Source organism: Cryptotermes secundus, unplaced genomic scaffold (assembly GCF_002891405.2).
Source record: "Cryptotermes secundus unplaced genomic scaffold, Csec_1.0 scaffold247, whole genome shotgun sequence".
In the NCBI taxonomy this organism is placed as follows: domain Eukaryota; kingdom Metazoa; phylum Arthropoda; class Insecta; order Blattodea; family Kalotermitidae; genus Cryptotermes; species Cryptotermes secundus.
This window is the reverse complement of record NW_019740656.1, coordinates 525726-549089: the sequence shown is the minus strand read 5'-3', so window position 1 is coordinate 549089 and position 23364 is coordinate 525726. Positions and strand designations below refer to the sequence as shown.

The following is a 23364-nucleotide window of genomic DNA, read 5'->3' as shown; positions in this document are numbered from 1 at the left end:
CATTCGCAAAATGTTATACAGTAAAACTTATGTGAGATGACAAGAGAAATTGTGGTGATTTTTTATTATAATTAGAATGATCAAGTCAAAGAGGATGAGATGGGCAGGGCATGTAGCACGAATGGGGGAGACAGGAATGCGTATAGGATATTAGTGGGAAAGCCAGAAGGAAAGAGACCACTGGGAAGGCCAATGCGTAGGTGGGTGGACAATATTAAAATGGATGGGATGGCATGGATTGGATTGATCTGGCTCAGGATAGGGACCAGTGGAGGGCTCTTGTGAACAAGGTAATGAAGCTTTGGGTTCCATAAAATGTTGTGAAATTCTTAAGTAGCTGCAGATTTGGTTTCTCTTCAAGAAGGGCTCAGCTCCGTAAGTAAGTAAGTAACAGTGATTTTTATATTATTGATGTAAATGGCAGTGTCCACGGCATAAACAAAACCCTATGTTCATGTAGAAGCATCGAAATCATTAAAATTTTTTAGCCCCTACACAATAGAAAAGTTATTTTAAACCCCACGTCCTAATCTGTACCCACAGAGCAGTATGGCCCATGTCATCCATTTGACACCACAAATTGCTGCTTTAGGTTATCCTGTGTCCTTGACATGCACAATCTAATATAAACAGAAATTAGTCGAAGATGAACACAGAACCTTCGTTGTTCTAATATCTTCGATAAGCGTATAATGGGCCGTATTTCCTATACAAAGATCTCGTCAAGTGTCCATCAAACATTAAACAGTTTCTTCTTGTTGCCGAATATGCCTTTCATTTGCAACATTTCTTCACAAATACAAAGTCTACAGACGATTGTAAGAAACTACTGTCTTCAAAATCCAAAGTGGAAGGTACTAATGCAAAGTTCTCCCTGTGCTTAACTAATTAAGCACTACGCCATGTAGACGTATGGGGAGTGGATTTATAGATCCACGTTTTCTTGACCTCGGCACTGGTTGAAGGTGAGTGGCCAGCTTCATTCTCCAGCCGTTTTACCCGTGGTACCCACTGGGTAGGAAACTGGGCATGCCCCAGAACCGGTCTGGACAATGTGGAGGCGAGAAAATTCTTGCCCCATGAGGACTCGAACTCCGACTTCGAACTTTCGAAGGAATTACACTACTCTACAAGCCGCGAGGTCGCGGGTTCGATGGGTCATTGGATTTTTCAATTGACCTAATCTTTCCAGCCACACTATGGCCTGAGGTCGACTCAACCTCTAAAAAAATAAGTACCATGAATCTTCCTGGGGGTAATGGGCGGCCGGTGAGTAAAGCTGGCTTTACCGCCATCTGTGAGCCGACTGTCTACAAAATGTGGGCGCCTCAACGTCACATAACCTTATGGGCCTGTTACAGGGACAGCTTTAATTTATGACAGAATTAAATTATCTTACTAAAATAAAAGAAGTGATGTCAGACATTCTTATTAATGTGAGGCTGTAACCTCCGTTTATTAAACTCTGAAATTTAATAATTTAATTTTCACATGGCTTGTCGTGGAATACAACCTGAAATATATAAATGCAAACAAATTCACACAGACAGCTTGTCGGTATATAATATTTACATTTTTAGAGAAAACTGTTTACTGTTTACATCCGAAGCAATCCTATTATAAGCTGCTTTATGCCGTGCTCTCACTATGACAGAAGAATGCAAATTACAAGAATCTGAAAAATAAATTCGAAAGGATAATTAAACTCAGGCCATCCACCCCATAGCCAGTCGCTATACCGACTGAGCTAGCTGATCATTCACTTCCATGTAGTGCCGAGGTCAAGAATGGTGGAGTTATACCTCCGTTCCATCACGTCTTCATGCCACAGTGCCTAACTAATTAAGCACAGGGACAAACCTACCTTTTTAATTTTATAAACTTCGCATATGTTGCGTTCTATTCTGAGATTCTGATGATTTTGTATAAAATATAACTATTATTATTATTATTATTATTATTATTATGAATTACAACGCCGATATTTCAGGGAACCGAAATAATTTAAATATGACCTCTGTTGAATTGCTGGGGACCAACAGCGAACCGTGCACCACGGTCTCAGAAACATTCGTGTAGCGGAAGATCCCTCTTCATAAATTGTGATTTTGCAGTGGTAGAGGAATTTTAAATATGAGGTGGACAGGGTATGTAGCACGAATGAGAGACAAGAGGAATGCGTATAGGATATTGGTGGGAAAGCCAGAAGGAAAGAGACCACTGGGAAGACAAAGGCGTAGATGAGTGGACAATATTAAAATTGATCCTAGAGAGACAGGATGGGATGGTACGGATTTAATTGATCTGGCTCAGGATAGGGACCAGTGGAGGTCCCTTGTGAACACGGTAATGAACCTTCGGGTTCCATAAAATGCTGGGAAATTGTGTAGCTGCAGATTTGGCTTCTCCTCAGAAGGCCTCAGCTCCATAAGTAAGTAAGTAAGAGGAAAGGCCGCGCCATAGCTCAAGCGGTTAGTCGCTGGTTTCCCACCGCGGCGGTCCGGGTTCAAACTCGGTTCTGGTCAAGTGGGATTTGTGGTGGACAAAGTGGCGCTGGGGTAGGTTTTCTTCGAGTACTTCGGTTTCCCCTGCCAATCTTCATTCCACCAAATTCTTCATCATAATATTCACCCGAGGCAGGTACAATAGGACAATCAGTGGCCGCCGTGGCGAGTGGACCCAACTGCCCCCCCCCCACTAAGCGAATTAAAAAAAAGTAAGAGGAATTTTAAATACGTTAATATACACAGCGCACCTGAAGTTCGTTGGAGCACTGTGAGTTTTAAAAGGGAACTGAAAGATTTCGTATGTTTATTTTCTTTGTTCCATACCCAACCCACTAGGCGGCAATCGGCACATATGAACGTCCAAATCTTGAAATGTTAGCGTTTGCCGACCATACACAAGGTAAGAAAGAAATCTACAGGAAGAATGTTAAAAAAGCGTTAGTTTTTATTTTGTTAGTCAGAAAGTTGGTAATTTGTACGATCATGTGTGGAAATTGCCACAAAATAATTTCTATATAAAACTCTGGCATAATTTGAATACTGGACCCAAGTGAGGTCTCTGGTATTGTTGTTGGAACGAAGCTGCAAACTACCGTCATATTGAAGGAATTAAACATCATATTCATGCAACTAGATCACTTCAAAAAGTTTAATATCCGTCGTAAATATGATATCACACACGTATAAAGGTAACAAGCCGTGGAGACCCACAGGATGTGAGGCGTCGAGGCTCCCACATATTGTATGCAATGGGCTCACAGATGGCGGTGAGCTCTCAGCTTTTTTTTTTTAATNTTTTAATTCACTTAGGGGGGGGGGGGTGGAGTTCAACTGGGTCCACTCGGCACGGCGGTCACTGACTGGCCTATTGTACCTGCCCCGGGTGATTATGATGATGGAGAATTTGGTGGAATGAAGACTGGCAGGGGAAACCGAAGGGCTCGGAGAAAACCCGCTCCAGCGCCACTTTGTCCACCACAAATCCCATTTGACCCGACCCGGGATCGAACCCAGGTTGCCGCGGTGGGAAGCCAGCGACTAACCGCTTGAGCTATGGCGCGGCCTTGAGCTCTCAGCCTTATGCACCGGCCTCCCAGGGTGATTCGTGGCACAACTCGATCATAAACTTAACTCAAAAGTATTTTTCTTCATATAATCGTAATATTCTGACAAATTTCTTTACAATTCAGAATATAGGATTTACGGACGGAATTTCACTAACGATCTATGCTACCAGGCTGGGATTCAATCTTAGTGTCCTCTGAATGCAAGTCAGCAACGCGTGTAGCGGAGTAATTGAACTATGTGAATATATAATTTTGTTCACCATAATGCTGACAGATTTCAATATCACTATTACTTACTTACTTACTTACTTCCTCACTCATGGAGCTGAGCCATTCGTGAGGAGCCGCCAATTCTGCAGCTACTCAAGAACTTCCCAGCATTTTATGAAACCCGAAGGTTCATTACCGTGTTCACAAGAGCCAACACTGGCCCCTATCCTGAGTTAGATCAATCCAATCCATACCATCCCATCCTATCTCTCTAACATCCATTTTAATATTGTCCACCCACCTACCCCTTGGTCTTCCCAGTGGTCTCTTTCCTTCTGGCTTTCCTACCAATATCCCATATGCATTCTTCTTCTCCCCCATTCGCGCTACATGCCCTGCCCACCGCATCCTCCTTGACTTGATCATTCTAATTATACTTGGAGAAGAGCACAAGTTATGAAGCTTCTCATTATGCAGTTTTCTCCAACATCTCGCTGTTACATTATAAAGCAAAATCAAATCCTGTAACTAGTATTATCATATTAATTCACCGTTTCGTTGCAAACTATTTAAATCTACTGTTTGGCCTTGGAATTATTTCGTCATTGTTACTAGAAAATGGTGAATACAACTGTATAGTTTTTGATAATAAAACTTGATACAGAAATGGCCACATCACATAGAAGGCAATGATTTAATTTATGTAAGTTATGAATATTATAATAAATAACATTTGGACTGCAATAAGCCTATGACTGAACGTCTGATGTTAAAATCTCGAGAATAAATTGTTCTGAACTTTATAAATCACCGTAATTATTAATCCAAAATATTATGCAAATTATTTAATTATTTTTGGTATGCTCCTTATGGCGCCATAATCCCCGGAAATCCAAAATGGCTATGAACTAATACAAGTAAGTTCTACAAGTTCATATATTTACGGACCATAAGAAATTTCCTTGCGAGCAACGAACTAGTCTTGATAATAAAATCTTACAAAAAACTTTGAAAACTTCTAAATAAGTTGTTTATTTTAGAATACCTCGAATATTTAACCTCTCTTATCATAAGAAAAGGTCTCCAAAACGGCTACGAACTTTGCACTTAATTGTCGTAACAAATAACTGACGTCATAATTGTAAGTATACACTTACATACAAATCATATCGATGTCATAATGCCAGAATTTAGGAAATATCATAAACGCCATAACGAATATTTCGTTATTGTTACAAATAACTTGTGAAAGTACCAACACTTACTGTTCGGCAAGCGAACTAATGCAAAGTTGATTCCGAACGTTTTCACGCCTCATTTAATTCGGTTCAGTTTATATCAAATCACAGAATCTTGCATATCATCTAATTAGCACAATTCACGGCACTGAATACTGTTCTACTGCACAAGATATGTACGAAAAAATTGAAAATTTTGCTGAACAAACACTTTCCTTCTTGTCTCACTCAGGTGCAACATTCTCTGACGTAATTAATCGAGATATCGTACTTATTAATGGAGCCAAATTCAATTTATTCGAGCATTGACGATAGCCAATGACGAGCACAGGTGCAGGAGTTGACACCTCCCCTAAACCCTCCCTTCATAGCTTCATAGACGGCTTTGCTTCAAGGTCTATGTGAGGTTATAATTGGCCAGTACATTTATTGCAAGAATTCATAATATAAACTGAAGTAGTTTATGCGGCTGTATATTTGTCAGTAAGTAAATTCCAAGGGCTAACTATTCTGAATTTATACGATTTACTAAATGTTGCATAGTAAAAATTGTAAATGCACTGCAAGTGGTAGTGACCTAGGTTCAAACCTGAGGGCTTACAAACGTATACATATTACCTCCATACAATTCAACGGCTTTCATTCAACCACGTGGAACTTATGTAAAAATGCCTTGTAACCACACGTTACTGCCCTTGGGTTTCGGTTCAGTTTCTTGTGTACATGAAAGCTTGTTGAATAACATTCTTTCAGTTGTTCGAATTTTCCCGAAATGGGGCTTCAGAAACGGGTTTAAGGAATTATCCATCCAGATTATATAGTTTATAAAACGTTTAAGCACCAGCGTCTTTTAACGCTATTTAATGTCGTGTTCTAGTCACAATTTATAACTATTTCTAGAACAGGCGAGAACTATTCATATGCCAAACAGACACGAGACGTGAAAGTTCATCACAGACTTCACAATAGCTCCCAGTTTAGGTCTTCGAAACTTATTTTTATCATCTGGAGTATTTGGTTATCTTTTGGATTAGGGGGCGAGGTATCTTGACCTTTATTTGTACATTAGACAGAAAACACGTGTGTTGGTGTATATGAATGGAAAGATGCCTACTGATAGGGCAGATCACAGAGGTCATGCTAAAATACAATATGAAGACAGACATAATAAACTATTTTCATAGACTTCTGCCCTGTTGACCTCATGCACAAAAAATGTTATCCCACATTTCAGAGGCAAAGATTTGAAGGAAGCTTCATGTAAGAGTGTAGTCTGGTATTAGATTCTTATGAAGTGAACAAGATATTAACTTATATAATGGTAAACACAATTTTTCTTTTTCTGTGGACACAATCTCATGTGTTTCCTAATTCCATATCTCAATTTAATTTTGGAACTGAATTTTTAAGTATCATGGACTGAATGTGATCCTAGCATGGTGTTTCATTACTTGCTGAACTCCTATTTTTGGCCTCCAGAAATAACTGAAGTAACCCAAAAGCAAATCACAGGTGTTATAAGAACTGTCATTGATCAGATATTTATCACATGAGAAAACTGAAAGAAAATTCAAATATACCTTTACTCACTGTTGATCCCTTGTCATCATGGCATGGCACAGCATACCCTCAGTTTGCTGATGGGAAAGAATGTTCTTAACTTTGAAGGTAGCAGGAAACATACTACATAAGCAGTCACTGTTAGCCAAACTCTGGAGAAGGCCTCAACAGGTCAACGTTAAATAATGTGTGAGACTATAACTGTTATGATACAGGGGAAGGATCTATTAAACACAAAACTGAAAGGTTTATTATTGCAAGACAGGTATGGCTCCAAAATATGGCAGTCTTTAACATCTGATGTACGACTGGTGCTTCAGTATACTTTCCCTAAAACATCACTGAGGTTATGTCATCATCAGGTAATAATGTAGGCCATTACATCACCATCAGAAAGTTGCTTGTTGTATTTTCAACCTATGACAGGAACCAGAGTCACGTATTGAAGATGTAGTTGCACACAAAATTTATTTCTTAACGCTCCCTATTCAAGGTCCGACATTCCTCGAAGATGTTTTACACAGACAGTACACACAGGGTGAGAGTAGTGTCTTTCAACGATTATGTGAACTCACTCGTAATTACAAATTTGTATTAATCATTTAAATTAACAGTTATGCCATTAAGACATGGGGGAGTGGATGTATAGATCCATGTATTCTTGACCTCAGAACTAGTTGGAGGTGAGTGGTCAGTTTCATGCCCCAGCAGCTTTACCCCCTGGGAAAAGGGCCCCCAGTATCTACTGGATAGGAGGTTGGTGGGCCACACGACTGGTCTCAACGACACGCAGAGGAGAAATAATTTTGCCTGTATCAGGACTTGGAGCTCCGACCCCTCAGCTGTCCAGCCCGTAGTCTTGACATTATACCTACTGTGCTCTACCAGTTCTGTATTAATCATCTGGTTTTAAAAAAGTTGATAACAGAGTCACAACCCTTTTGCATTAAACGTTTCAGTTATTCCGATGGCCTCCTGGGCATTGCTACAGAGCAACAACTCAACGCTGTAATTTGAATCACTTCAAGGCTACAGATATTTCTTTATGTTGCTCCATCACCCTTATCTCCATGTAAGTTTCTATGAAGACAAAAAGTGTTCAAATCAAAGCCTGTGGATCTATTTGAAGGGCTGTAAGGACCCTAATAAAATTGAGAATATATTATCATGATAATTTATTTATTTACATGCTAAGAAAGCAACAAAGCACAACTAAAGAAACAAAAGAGAAAAAGGCAAATAAATAATTTAAATATAATAAAAAATAAGTGCATTAACACAAATAAAAGTTGTCTCTAAAAGGTGACAGAAAAACATACATATGTTCACACTGAATGCATTAATAATCATTATATATGAAAGATAAATACTTGGTATTCTGCCCTTATGCATGTTAGGAGATATTTATGAATATAAGCAGAAGATGGCAGTGGAAAGCCTTACAGTGTCCACCATTGCCAATGAAAGTTCACAGGGTACAGAGATTAGCACCATTTACTGCATATTGTTAGTCTACTAAGTTTAGTATCTTAATATAAATGTCATATCCCTCCAAGAACTTCTCAAGTGCCTAGCTAAATCACGGTTTCAGTGTATCACAGTGATGTAAGTACAGTATGACTAAGTATGATGTTCTCTCTTAACATATACCAGAATCTTGTGAACTGAAGTTTGCACACATACATGCAAAAAATATTTTCATATCATGCTCAACATGCCCTCTGTTTAATAATTCTTTGCTATATGAATTACAGTTTAATACAGTAGTGACATTTCTGGTACTAAATACCAAACTAAAAGACAATACATAAATTATCAGATTTCATCTTCTCATGGCAGTGACCGTGAAGATTCTTGTCTTCTGGGATGTGATGCTTGACAGTCCAGTATACTGTTATTGTTCAAGAGGAACATGTCACCTTAATTGTCAGCATTGATGCCGAGAACTGGGAAACGTGTCTGCATGAATCACATATCAACAGCTTTCCTCCACCGTGAGAAAGACAGAGTCCCTGAATGAACAAGGACATGTATTGCAAGAGTTTCTTTTTCAAAGAAACATTCATTGCATATGCTACATTTCAGTCCCTCTTTCCTGCTTTGAATACAATTGTGCTGTAAAAGACTGTGGTAACTAGGAAATACTATAGCACAAAACTGACAGTAATGTAGCTTTTTCCTTCTCTGACTACCAGATTGTTTTGCATGATTCATTTCTTCAGATAAACATTTGCTTTGTGTATCACTTCCAAGTGATGTTTCTCCTGGGTGAGTAACATAACTGGGTTTCTGTTTGTATTGCTCCTGTCCTATGAAAACACAGTCTGAGGGGCTACCTTCAATATCAATACTATCATGAGGTTTATTTTGACTATCTGTGTTCAATTGTGGGGTGGCACAACAAACGCGGTTGTCTTGTATAACACCCAGCTCCTCCAAACTGTAACATATATCAGAATATATAACAATTACAGAGTGTGATCATCTTAAAGAGATTTTCATAAACATTGCAGTCATTCAGGTGAAGTGTCAGACATTCCTCCAGTTTAGGCATACTGTGAAGATTTGGAACACGTGCCTATTACTGGCACTTGCGATTACTGATTTTTTGGACTTTGTACACTGTCGAGCATTCTATAGAATGTAACGTTTTGGAAACTGCATCCACTTCCATCCTCAGGTGAAAGGGCTGGAGCCACCTATTCTGTTGGGTTCATCAGAAAGAGCGACCCTCAAGCACCAGATGATGGCCGAATTAAAAGAAAAAAAAAAAGCTCAGTAATCCTCGGTGTTATATACCAACATCAGAACACCTTAGAACCAACTACTGCTAACACACCACAAACACATTTTACCTAGTTTACAATAGATGCTGAAAACGCTCTGCTGTTTTTGTCAGGAGAAAGCTGAAACTGGATGACATCGCTTAGAGTCTTGAACATTCTTCTTGCAGATCCCTTGGACATTTCTATTTCCCAGACACAACTTCACAGCATGCCTGTGCCAGCATGTGGGTAGTTTTACATAGTGATGAACATTATGCACAGAAGCAAGTAACTACATTATATAATTATTAATTTACTCTTTTTGTATTAACTCATAATGGCTGAATCATCTGAAGAAAAGTGCCAAGAGCTTTCTGATTCTCCTTAAACACACAGAGTTATGATGCTACGTTATTAGGAGCACATAAAATAAAAAATAAAACTCCATGGCCTGTAGTCTGCAAGCGAACTATACCAACATACAGAAACATAAACACTGTTTACATATAAAGAAAGTGAAATAATGTCATAAATAAGGACCTTAACCTGTAAATGAAGTAATATATACTTCACCGCATCAGTGATCCTTGAATTAGGTGGTAGGCATGGTGCATTATCAGTATGAGAACTCGCGTATTCAACTATTTAGTTTGTTTTTTTTTGCTAGTGGGGTGTGACTAGGTCCCTTGTACTGCGGCCACTTCTGGTCTATTGTACCAGCCCCAGATGATAGGTGAGGGTGATTGTGGAGCAATTGGTGGAATGAAGATTGGCAGGGGAAACTGAAGTACTCGGAGAAAACCTGCCCCAGCGCCATTTTGTCCACCACAAATCCCACTTGACCAGACCCAGGATCGAACCTGGGCCACCGCGATGGGAAGCCAGCAACTAACTACTTGAGGTATGGCATGGCCTATTTATAGTTGCTACTGCTGCTGCTATTACTACCACAACCACCACCACCACCACCACCACCACCACCACCACCACCACTACTACTATCACTACTGCTGCTACTACTACTACTACTACTACTACTACTACTACTACCAACAACAACGATGACGGTTGGTTTCTAATGCTGCACTTTGACAATTTTGTCATTTGTGCTTTTAACCTCAACTGGCTGGCTGGCATATTTGTAACTCATTTTCTATTCAGACACCATTTGGGCAAGTTATGTTATCCAGTATACGTCACTTGTGTTAGGCAATTTTCCAGCTGTTCCCGCTTGTCTGTCAATCTCCGCAGTTACATCTAGGAGTACAGCAGGGAGCTTTGTGGGCTTCATTCTCTCTTTCATATGCCATAAATATACAACATGGGACCTCTAATTTTACTTCTCTTACAAGGAAAGTTGTGCTAGATGTTTATCCCCCTAAAAAAACATTGACCTTGGCCAGGTTTGAACCCACAAACCTTGGGTCCAATGGCGACTTTTACCACTCGACCACCAATGATGATATACTTAACGAACTCCTTCTAATTTGCAACTGTCACTGCTGCTGGCACTACCACTACTACTGTCACTCCTGCAACATGGTCATGAAGGAAAACCAGGGAGAACTAGGAGAAAGGAGATGGATGGGTAACAAGAAGATAAAAATGTAGCACTTAATGCAGTAAATCCGATAATGGCCTCACCTGAACACACACGCTTCATCTGTCACTTCTGATGGCACATCTCTCATGGCAGTAAAATCCCAGAGCTCCTCCTGCTGAACATCATGGCTAATTAGCATGTTATGTGTTCAGACTGTTGTCTCCTGGGTTGTGACACTGTGCAGTCTTGTAAACATATTTAGCAGAATCTTGGAGGAGCATTCTGCTATTCATGGCTGAAGATTCAGGCAGACTGCAAGAAAGGTTCTCAAGAAACCCAATGGAAGGGGAAGAAAAGAAGCCCGAGCCAGGAAAATAGGAACAGTGGGTAGGAAAGCCGTCCTTTTAAGGAACACAGTTTTTCATCGCTTGTGGGAAATATTTTTTCCGGGAGGAAAAGTGAGAAAACAGAAAGTATGCTATCTTGCTTAGCATTTTTTCAACCATGAAGATGGAAACAGTATGTTCCCCCCTAAATGACAGTAAACTACCAGACTACATGGCATCACATCCCAGAAGATAGCAGTACTCTTCATGGTCACTGCTGTGGGAGCCCCACATCCAGCACTGACATTCTAAATATACATAATGTGTATGTATTAACAGTCTTCAGGTGTATCGATCCGTCAACTATTTCACTGCTTGCCTTTATACGTCCACTTACAAATAATATTAAATTTGCATGCATCCTTATATAATAATAAAGTTTATGTATTTAAAACTTGTTAAAACCTATTATCTCATACATCATATTTTAAATTCGTGCAACAGAACACTATAATACAACATTCTAAATATATTGTGAAATGAAAATATATTGAGCTTTCTGTGTAAAGTAACTGTAACAAATCAAAACACTGTTTCATATGTCATGTATCCGTATATCGTATATCAAGGTGTTCTGTTCTTGTAAAACTCAGACAAGACAGTAATTTTTACAGAAGCTAACATACAACTTACCTGGATTTCAGTCTTTACTACAGGGAATGTTATTGATACAGGACAACCCACATCTTTCACTTCAACTAACTCATTTTCTTTGAAAGCAGGGGCTAAGTAGGTCTCATGAACCACCCCTGGTTCCACCTTCATCGTCTCCAAGTTGTGCTGTGTGACAATATAAGATATCGAATCATGAGTATGAATATTTTTTATGAATTTCCTACTGACAATTATGTTTTCAGGGATGCAGCAATGTGTAGGCTCACAGATGTTAAAGTCTGTCTACTCTACAAACCAGGGTACATCACACCAAAGTTACCTGTAAGTATGTTTCTACACACACTTAATGCTAAACACATGGAAGAAGTGTTAAAATTCTACCCACATTCCAAGTTTTCTTTTAATTATCTGCAAAAGCCCAATGTCAGTGTATCAGGAGTGTAGGCAAGACATGTTAGGGTGCCAACAGAGAGAGAGAGCGAGAGGAGAAAACCTAAACTTAGAGGTTTCTGAGATATCTACTTTTACAAACAACGCCAACAGCCTGATCTGTTCAAAATGGAACCAAAGGCCTAACCTGATGAACTTCTTGAAGGCAAATTCTGATGTCATGCTTCAGATTCCCCCGGCCCCATTTTGAAAAACAATATAAATTCACTTATGTTATCAACATGCTGTCTGTGTAGCTGTGTATTTGACCTATTAACTTTTGAATGCTTCAACCATCTTTACGAAAGTCTGTATGTGTATCACGGCACCTGAGCCCATCTCAAAGGCGTACTTCATAAATCCCTCCCATCAGTCTGTGTGTCTATAAGTGCACCCTCTATCGTTACTAGACAATGGCTCGGTAGAATGCAGCCCTCCTTTCACTACTAAGCAAAAGCTCAGTAAAAATGTTACCATGATAACAAATACACATGGAATGATAGGCAAACTGTTGGATGTGGTCTGTGTCATGTCAAATTAAAGTAGATGATTAGTCCTTCCCAAACTTGTTTTTATATTAACGGTTGAACTTCTAGGATTGTCAGAAATTCCTTAAAATTTATATTCATTAAGACGACTCCTAATCTAAGTTGTGTTTATTCAGCCAATATGTAGAACACTTTACAAGGGAAGAGATATGCTACAGAAATTATGACAAAATAATGTAACTTACCCAGATTTCAGCGTTCATTGTGGAAAATGTTACTGATACGGAGTCACCATCGCCTTCCTTACAAATCAGCTGATTCCCACCAAGAGCAGCAGCCAGGTGTGCCTTGGTCTGGCTACTGTAAAACTGAAAAAGAAAACTATTAATTATACAAAGAAAACTAAATGTTTTTACATAAATGCGAAACAATAATATAAACATCCATGATATGTATACAGTGGCCATCTTGTAGTGCACTCAATTTCACCTGTTACTTCATGATTTGTTTCAGCAACACAGTGCCATCATCAAGTGCCCTAATTACGCTAATCTACTGCATTGCTTGCCATTATATGTGTTTATAAACTTATTTAAAAAGTATTTCAAAAGTTTATAAAGACATATAATGGCAAGCAATGCAATAGATTAGCGTAATTAGGGCACTTGATGATGGCACTATGTTGCCGAAACATGTCGTGAAGTAACAGGTGAAATTGAGTGCACTACAAGACGGCCACTGTATACATATCACGGATGAAAATCAGTGCAGCAGGACACTAAAATACAACACAATAATATAAGACTTAAGCAATCTTAAGCACTTCAGTTTTAAAATATGCTATTCAATAAGTGAAAGACATAATAAAAAATACACGAATTCACATAAATAAAAAGACAACTGTCTGGAGATATCACTAATGCTGAAGACAATACACATACACAAAGATTTAATATTAATTTCTGTTTCAGTATGTGTGCATTGCTTTCAGGACATATTGTTAATTTTACTGTTATGTGCATGGGTTCAAATGCTGGTGAACTTATGTCTCTATTACTTCATCTGCCAGAAAGGCAATGGGATCATGACAACAGGAACCTAAACAACAAAAAGGCGCTGAGACAAGTGAGATGGTGATTAACAGTGGGGCTGTTGCTAGGCTCCACACAGTAGAAATTAACATGCTCAGTGCTGGTGCTGCTGCTGGTTACACAGCTGTATAAGAAAGTGTGGTAACAGATTATTTAGTCAACTTCCATTGTAAAGGAGAGGGAAACCAAATATATATGGCCAGGCCAGAATAATTGATTATAATATTTTAACATTGGCTGCGCTATACGTACTTGAAGTGATATTTTATTAAAAAATATAAAGACTTTATAACAAAAAATCTGGGCATCCATAATTACAATATGCAAAGAAAACTAAATTTACATGTAAATCATTGCAATACAGTTCTTTATTTTTTAAAAAAGCATGATAAATATGGGAATCACCTTGTATAATAAGGTCCCTGGGCAGATAAAATTATAGAAAAATTATAACTCTTTTAAGAGGGACTTCAAATCCTTTCTGTTGAAACATTTCATTTATTCCATTGAATTTATGTCCCTTTAATTCTGAAGTGAGTGTGTTATGGTTTTATGTTATGACAAATATCTTGTCCTCACTTAATCTAAATAAAATTTGGATGCAGGGTTTCTTTTGGTATTGAACTGTTGCAGGTTGGATGATGTAGTGTATGGTTGATGTGTATAAAATCTGCACGTAGTTAAGTTTTATAGTATATTTGACTCATGTACAATATGTATGTTACATTAATATGTGGTTACTGACTTGTTCTTTATCCGTAGGTTGTATATCCAAATATGGATTCTTGGAACAAATAAACTGACAGCTTGACTGAATGCAGTAGCTGAGGATTATTCATTCCTTAACATTTTTGCCACTGTACAGTGTGACAATGGTAAGGAAACCAACCATAACTTGGGCAAAGCTAGAGTATTTTGCTAGTAATATTTTAAAAGGTGGTTCTTCCCCCCAACAAAACACATTACATCTCGCTTACAAAGATCAATGGTTTTTACTGGACTTCTCACAGCAGTGACTACAGGTAATAATGAAGTGGTCCTTTCATACAATTATTTTCATGTAAATAACTGTTATGACTTTGTATTTATATTTATACTTGTATTGGAAATCAGTATTGTACTTTTTATTATGATACGTTCTATATTCTGGGCTTAGGTCTATGAAGCATCTGTGCAGTGTGAACGAGTTCTGTCCTATGCAGAGCAGAGCCATCTGTGTTGTAATGCTGTGAATTTCAGACAGCTTGATGTTTTAGAGGAACATACTAACTCCATCTTCAGGGTTGAAGAGTAGGCCACACAAGAAACCAGCAGAAGCATGCTGCAGCTTGCTGCCTGTTTCCTGACTGGCTTATTTTTCAAACCTTAAGACAGAGTCAATATGTTCATCTGAAATGCGAGATTCTCTCTGAACTAGTGTTTCAACCCAGAAAATGGTACTCTTCATCAACAGTTCATGAGACCAACTAATTTCCTATAATAACAGAATAAAAACCAGCGATGAACTCTGCTCACTAAAATGTTAAAATATTTACTTATTCAACATTAAAGCATGCAACACACGTGGTTACCACTCCCATATAGAGCTAATCCAGTTCACATAATCACAACCTAAAATTCTATGACATCCCCCTATTCCTCCATCTGCTTTCCAATAGGTCCTTCCACCAAACATATATACTTTGTTTTTTGTTACTTCCACCAACCGAATCTTTAACAATACTATGTGAGCTGTATATCTCACGAAGTTCTGTTGTTCTTCCTCCTTTTTAATACACAATAACCTTCACAGAATTTTAGAATACCAAATTCATAAATTGCATTATGAAGAATGTGCAACAATTGTTTTGTAACTTCTGTGTAATGATGGTATCACCTAATACCGGTATTCTAAGAAACAGCCACGAACTAGAAATAAACCTGCACAACCAAATCCCACGTAAATTTAAACACCCATAAGCCAACAAATGACAATTTATGGATTGTTAAAACTGCCACACCTACTACATTAACATAAAATGCATCTTATTAGATAATGAAACGTCAGCTTGTAGCACAGATTCGAAGTACATTCTAAAAATCTGTCATACACGACACAAAACTAACCTAAAGATGCAATTAAGTCTTCTCTATTGATCAGATCGAATGCGTAGGTCACTGCACCACAATGACACGGCTTCACTGCAACACTAACCTGCTCGATATGACACCAGTTTCATTACACTGCAACTTACCTTTCTTCGTAAGAAAACTTGTATTGATACACACACTACTGACGCCACAACAGTTCCGCAGAACGATTCCACACTATTTGATTGCCGAATACGTCTTTTCCCCTTTCTGCTCCATATCATATACCAATTATTCCGCCATGTTACCTACTTCAGGGCAGCCAACATCAAATGCAATACAGTCAACTGTTCACTTACATGAACAATGAACTTGCCACGGTTACCACTACTACCACTGCTATCTTCAGCAGCTTCGTAAATGGATCTTGGTTGAAGTGGTCCACATTCGAAGCCACCAACGTCCCCTTCTCACGTGGCAAGTACGGCAAGTACTGCGCCTCCAACCGCTGTAGACCGACACATGCCGCTGCTTCACGTACTGTATTTTTTTAATGATTATTACTTTGTGGGGGGGGGGACAGGATCCGCTCAGGAAGTCTGCCACTAATTGTCCTATTATACTGCCTACGGAGGACAGATGATTAAGGAGAATTTGGTGGAATGAGAAATGGCAGGGGAAACCAAACTACTTGGAGAAAGCCTGGCCCAGTCCTACTTTGTCCACCAGAAGTACCACAGCTACCCACCCTTCTCACGATAACATTTACTCTTATTTTAACACAGTAGTTTGGTAGATAAGTACCAACATTACTTAGAGGCCTATGGCATCCATCTTCTGGGTAGAAGCAAGTTCTTCCAATCCTGTCTTAGTCATTAACTAGACTGTAGGCCCTCTCACCTCACAAAACAGTCTTCACATCCAGTTTTCAAACAAGGCAGACAACATGCTGAAATTTGTGAATTTATGATAGTTTTATTGCTGGTTATTTTAGATCCTTGGGAGTCGGGATAGCACAGTCGGTATAGAGACTGGCTACAGACTGGACAACCGAGTGATCGGAGTTCGAGTTCCAGTAGGGTCAAGAATTCTCTCTTTTCCAAGTCATCCAGACTGGTGCTGCAGTTCACCCAACCCCCTATTCAGTGGGTACCGGGGGCCATTTCCCCAGGGGTAAAGCAACAGGCGTGTAGCTGACCACTCAACTCCAACTAGTGCCAAGGTCAAGAAAATGTGGATCTATACATCCACTCCTGCATATACCTTCATGGTGTGGTGCTTAATTAATTAAGCACAGAGGCAATTTTACCTTTACCTTATTTTACATGCTTTCAGGATCTGTACTATATAATGTCCAATGGAAGGATTTCGGATGAATAATGAATTAGAAAGGATTTGGAAGGAAATTATTGTAGCCAAATGACGTTACTATACTGGCATTTGCATGGAAGGACAGAGGAAAATCACAAATAAGCTCAGTCAGGATTCAGCACAGGCACTTCCTGAATACAAGTCAAAAGTCTTACTGCCTTAGCCAACATGAAAGGACGGAATTCAGTTAGGTTCCTGGTTACAGGATTCAGAGAAGGACAGGCATTTCAACAGAATGATATAATGAACAACTGCAAGAACAACAAATATACAATTATCAAAACAATAAAACAGATCCCACTCGCCCTCTGTACAACACACAAGAGTGAAACACATTTTTAGCAAGAAGGAACTTCTTGTATTAATTCACTTCCTACCGTCATACATTTCAGGGATGGCAAGCTACAACCTATGGACAATATGTGGCAACTGTTTAGAAATCCACTGGCCTCAGAGGAAATTACATGGTCAAGAAGCCATAATGGGCATGAATAGGATCTATTTTTTCCCAACCCACATTCAACTTTAACCCATATGTGACATTTGACATAGTGAAATGTAAATCTAAAATGTTTCCAGTCACACTTTACCAAAGTACAGTGTGTGAAATATTACTGGTCCAATTGTTTCACTATACAGAGATTTCATCCATGTGATACACAGAGGTTATCTAATTAATATTTAAAAATGAAGTTCCTACTGCACAGAGAACATACTGCATCTTCATTAAGTAGACTTGATCAATTAATGTTGAGTAAATAATCAGTTTATTCTGAGATTCATATAAAAACCCATAAATACACTATGTGTACAAGGTGCAGACTATTTCATTGTTAAAGTAGGTGATATGTTTAGCAACTGCAGTCTTCCAAGGGGTTAAATAATACAGCAATGAGTTATGTAAATAAATTTTAATACAAATGTTTTAAACTATTAAAGGAGCAAAATTACTGAATGTAAGGGACACATTACATAAGTTATTCAGGGAATTCAGGGAAAAATAAATCTGAAGATTCAAATGAAACACCTTATATCTGGATACAGACCAGATTCTTGTACAATACTTATTCATACTATAACTGATGATCCAACCTCAGAATTGCTCTGCATATGCTCAAGGTATCTCTGACAGGCTTTTATTTCTTGCTCAATCCTAATGGATCCCAACTATGATATGATATGATAACACAGTCTGCAGAAGCAAGGCTGCAGCCTTATGTCTAAGGAATGCGGTGCCTTGTTCGAAGTTACATGACACTGTCTATAACAACTGTGAAAAATATTTCTCTCAAAAACTTACACAATTCTTGACTGAAGGAAAGAATATTCTTATACATATAACTTGTGAGATAACAGAACACAACTTCAAATTGGTTATGATACATTCCGGAACTTAAATGTAGGTCACTTTAACTCCAGGGAAAGGTACCTCAGTATTCACTGAATAGGAAATTGAGTGGGCCCCAGAACTGGTCTGGACACTTAGAGAAAACTCAGATGTTGCCTGGAATCGAAACATGATTCCTTAGTTCAGGTTCTGGGTTAAATGGTGCATTTGTAAATGCAAAAGTAAAAGTAATATCACTTTGACCATGTGAAATATCATTATGTTAGTTCTGTTCTGTCACCTGCTTAAGGCATCAGAAAGACACTTATGTTTAAACAACTCGCTATATTCTTACAAACAATTTCTTATCCTTTTTTCCTGATTGCATACATACTGTAATGAATATGATATGTTCAAAGGGAACAGTTGACAAATTTCTAGTTCTTTAAAATCAACGCTATATTCTTTCAAACATTTCTCAATGAACAACATAACATTCATAAGGTTTGCTTCTATTTTCAGGGCACCATTTTCTCAAAATACAAACTGAACTTTTACATGAGACATCTTGAGCCATTCCCAATATCTAATGCTAGCAGAAATCCCTTTATGAGAACTTATGTTCAAACACAGACATAAGTATTTCTTTATAGTGTTGGCCATGCATATAACGATGGCCAGCAGTGGCGGAAGCATGTGAAGGCCAACTTTTACGTACTGTATTCTCCTATAAATCTGTTAAATTGATTGACCTTACTACTTATTCATTTATCAATTAAGAACTAAAAATTATCAAATGTATATTATAAAGCAATGAATAACTACAAGCAGTCATTGATATGTGCTGTTTAACATAGATGTCACTACTGTATTTACTGTATTATGTAATGACAAATGTATTTAATATAAAATAGAGTGAAGCCCCTATTTCAGATTTCTGTGGGCAGCAGAGAATTTGAAAGCTATTCAGAGAAGCTTTATAAACGGAGGTAATTTAACACTGAGATTATTGATTCAGGATCATGGAAACTGAATGTTAAAAGAGAGAGAAAATGTTACATCAAGGACAATTAAATGGGGGTTCCATTGTGCTTGAACCTTTTGAAACACTTTTATCCTCAACACTTATCAATACTTGTGGTTACCAGCATGGAAATTTGAGACTGATCATCTGAAAAACTGCATGCAGGTAAGAAAAATCTCTTACCATTGTTGGAGCTAGTTCTAGTTCTGTGATTCAATTTTCAACACCCAGTTGCAATATTTATTTTGTATTATTCATGTGTAGCAATCAGACTAAACAAAGACTAAAGTAAGTAATGTTTAAAATATTACTGTTTTCTAAAATGTGACGCCATGTAGTTTGATAAATAATTACTAGGAACCTGCTTCCTTCATTTTCATGGCAAAAGAATAAGCCACCTGTGGAAAGAAATGTCAGTGAACACGGAATGGAGTTTAGGGATGAAGAACAGAACGAACAAATGGCAGTGATGTAAGCTGAATGGTAACCTGGGTACTGGAAACGGCTGGCAATAAATGAACACGCCCACTGTTGGCATGGTGCAGTTTAAGAATCACATCATTTGGAGGCTTGTGAGTAGAAGTCATCTTTAACTCGGCACTAGCCACATAAACTTGGTGTCAAGAATTACTTTCCATCACTTGAGACACCATATAACACATATGGACATACAGCTGTCCTGCAGATGTCACTGTCTCATAGTAATGCTTTCTGACTATTCATGACAACAACCAACATATACATACATAAATAAATAAATATATTTCTGCTCTTAATACCACTTATCCCTTTGAAGGTTCTTCCATCTCTATTCTAATCTCAGCGTCATGTATTACATCAGCATTTTCATAAAAAGTGCTCTAGATACTGGGTCATGGCTATATAACCATGATGATGTCGTTACCAAACACTAGCTAAGTTTTGAGTTTTGTTTCCTTTCTTTTGAGTAACCAGATATCTTTATAAAGAGTAACATAAAAACAGTGCAGGGAATTTAGCCATAAACCCAATATAAATCTTTACAGAATACATTTTTACAAGCCCTGAGGTTCTCACAGCAGTAAATATTAAGATTACAGTCTTCTGGTGTGTAATGCCATGTAACCTTCTTATACACTGAAGATGGAAGCAGCAGATGTGTCCAGAACATTAGTACCTATGTACCAAACTACATACAGTCACATCCAAGAAGACTATAATCTTCATATTTTTGGTTCAAATCTTACAATGACAAAGTTATGATTCAGTTCAGTGCACGCGCTGCACACATTTGTCTCATTCAGAGAATTGCATGAAAATGTTGTCCCCTCCTGCATCACTCACACACACACACACAAACAAATTATCTCATCCATGAACTGACACTTATTGCTTCCTTGCACATCATTAATCCATTACTCACAAGTCATTCTATCAATAGACACTACAGTCTAATGTATTGATGGCTTCACTAAATAAACAAAGAAGAAATAAAATAAAATATGTATTTTCCAGACTTAATATCCACACCACACATACAAATATAATGATCACTCCATCACCAATTAAAACCAGCAGGTTGTCCGTTGTGCTACTAAGGTACATACATTATATTTCAGCGTTAGTTGAATGCATGAGTGCCTCTACTGAATCATTAAATATTTTATGGAAGGCCAACTTTGTATATTGCTATGGTGTTCCTTCACTGGACATATACCTCCTGGTACATACAAGCATGTTCTTAAGTTCTTCTGTTTGTGCTATGATGTGCTCTTGCTACAAGGTGAACCATAAATCTCATTTTACTCTGGTTCTCTTTAATCCTCGCCTATTCATTTCCTATATATGTTTAATTCACTGAATAAAAATTCATATCACCCTTCATTTACAATTCCTACAACTATAATTTCTCAGTTCTGTTTCCTACCACAGACCTAACACAGAACACCAAAACACAATACGGAATACACTCCAAATGCCTGCAAGTGTTAAGTAGTCATGGCCATTAAAATGATTTGTAACTACTGCAGTGGGGTTTTTGGATGCAATTAGAGTCTTATTCCCCAACCTACTAAGTTACATGGGTAAAATGAAGACCACTGTCTTCTGGGAAGTTATGCCATAGAGTCAGTATTTTGGAGAACGTACTGTAAGGTAGAGCTGATAAAGAAGCAGCTTATCATAGATCACCTACCAAAATACTCGCTGTTGCATATCAGAAGACAGTAATCTTCATAGTCACCGCCATGAAAACATGGCTAACTTTAATTTCCTCATTTGATTGTCATTTCTTCTTTACAGTTTTAGCTAATGATGAGCAAAGCATACTTATCCCAGGTGATTAATGGGTACTTTTCATTATAATACATGAAGTATGAGAATGAACAAGGTTGCACATTCATGTAACCATTCTGTGTTCATGACTGGTTAGTAAGGAACAGCTGCAACACAGTGAAAGTGGGCTACATCATATGAGGCTCAATAAGACGTTTATGGCAGTCCTGATTCATGGTAGAACTAACAATCACAATGTGTCTGGAGGAAGCTAGTGCCTTATTCTTTAGGGTTAAAGTCACAGAGAAAGTGTCAGTTTATATAAATATATAACAGACTGTAACAAACTGTGACTGACAAAGACACATAGGGGACAATATACTGCTGCAATGCATGATTGGTCTCATCATAGTAAGCTGAATTATTTTCCCTATCAGTGGTGCACTATACCGACTGAGGGACCGCTGCTTGTCAGTGAAGTTGATGCCAACTTTTAGCAGATAGAGAATGTCGCATTGTTAGCACAGTGGATTTCCATGACCATTAATTTTGGTGTTCTAGACTGGAGCCCGTAGCTCCTCAATTTTCTCCACATTGCCAAATTATACCGCTCTGGTAGACAGAAGTGCATGAGAACTAAGTATCCATAATGCTGAGTGAGGTGAGATTTATGGACCACCTTGTACAATGCCTTAAATTATTAAATAACCGTACCTGTCATTAGACTGGAAACCGGAATAGTCATCTTTAATCTCCTCACTTGAATCTAACGAATATTTTCTTCTTACGTGATGGCTGTAAAGTCAGAAAAAAAAATTTATATTAATATTTGAAAATTAAAGACACTAAACACTACATCATATATCTTCAACTGAAATGTTGCATATTTTATTATTAATATTTAAATGAATTCTTAAAAAGTGGGTTATGCATATGTGGATGGGATTTAGCTGGCTCAAGAAAGGCTTTTGTGAACATGGTACTGAACTTTTGGGTTCCACAAAAGGTAACAATTTTTTTGACAGGCTGACCAAGTCTCACTATTTGAACCAAAACCATGGAGTTGACTTTGATTATATCAAGTCTACCTCCATCATAATCAGCATCTCATTGTTGGTTCCTACCTACTGAAGTACAGTGTCATGTCCTAGAAGGCTGCAATTTAATTATATTATAAATGATACAAATTCCGTCCCAAGTGCAAACCATATATATTATATGTCTTTGATCTTGTTCTTTCTACACTACATGTTTCGGCCTCTATCGGCCATCATCAGGTGTATACTCTTAACGTTGCTGCCACACTGAACCCGGTCTAAAATTTAACATTTAAAAACACAATGTCACATTCTTCGTATTATCAACATCTACATCGTTGATATGTGTCTGGTATGTAGATTATGTTGCACACGTCAAATTT

General features: G+C 38.0%; 2 protein-coding genes and 1 long non-coding RNA gene across 4 annotated transcripts in view; 1 reads left to right on the top strand and 2 right to left on the bottom strand.

Moving 5' to 3' along the window:
* Positions 1-5408: 5408 nt before the first annotated feature.
* Positions 5409-15371, top strand: LOC111872445. The gene is made up of 4 exons (XR_002844230.2): positions 5409-5505; positions 7542-7654; positions 12134-12212; positions 14662-15371. It is a non-coding gene; the product is annotated as an uncharacterized LOC111872445 (long non-coding RNA).
* LOC111872444 lies at positions 8286-16306 on the bottom strand. 2 transcript variants are annotated; one of them, XM_023866378.2, is made up of 5 exons: positions 16134-16306; positions 13054-13176; positions 11910-12056; positions 10992-11062; positions 8286-9022 (listed from the first exon to the last, which is right to left on the bottom strand). In XM_023866378.2, exons 1-5 carry the CDS (start codon positions 16251-16253, stop codon positions 8551-8553), a joined length of 933 nt encoding a protein of 310 aa, XP_023722146.1. In that variant the 5' UTR covers positions 16254-16306; the 3' UTR covers positions 8286-8550. The 2 variants fall into 2 exon arrangements, with proteins under 2 accessions (XP_023722146.1, XP_023722145.1); XM_023866377.2 differs by having other exon boundaries at positions 10992-11065; positions 16134-16303.
* A 1263-nt stretch (positions 16307-17569) lies between these two features.
* LOC111872384 (serine/threonine-protein phosphatase alpha-2 isoform) overlaps positions 17570-23364 on the bottom strand; it is a 26474-nt gene continuing 20679 nt past the window's right edge. Inside the window, exon 8 of the mRNA XM_023866216.2 lies at positions 17570-22739. Within this exon, the coding sequence (XP_023721984.1) occupies positions 22701-22739 (39 nt within the window). The 3' untranslated portion in view covers positions 17570-22700. The remainder of the gene's footprint in view (positions 22740-23364) is intronic.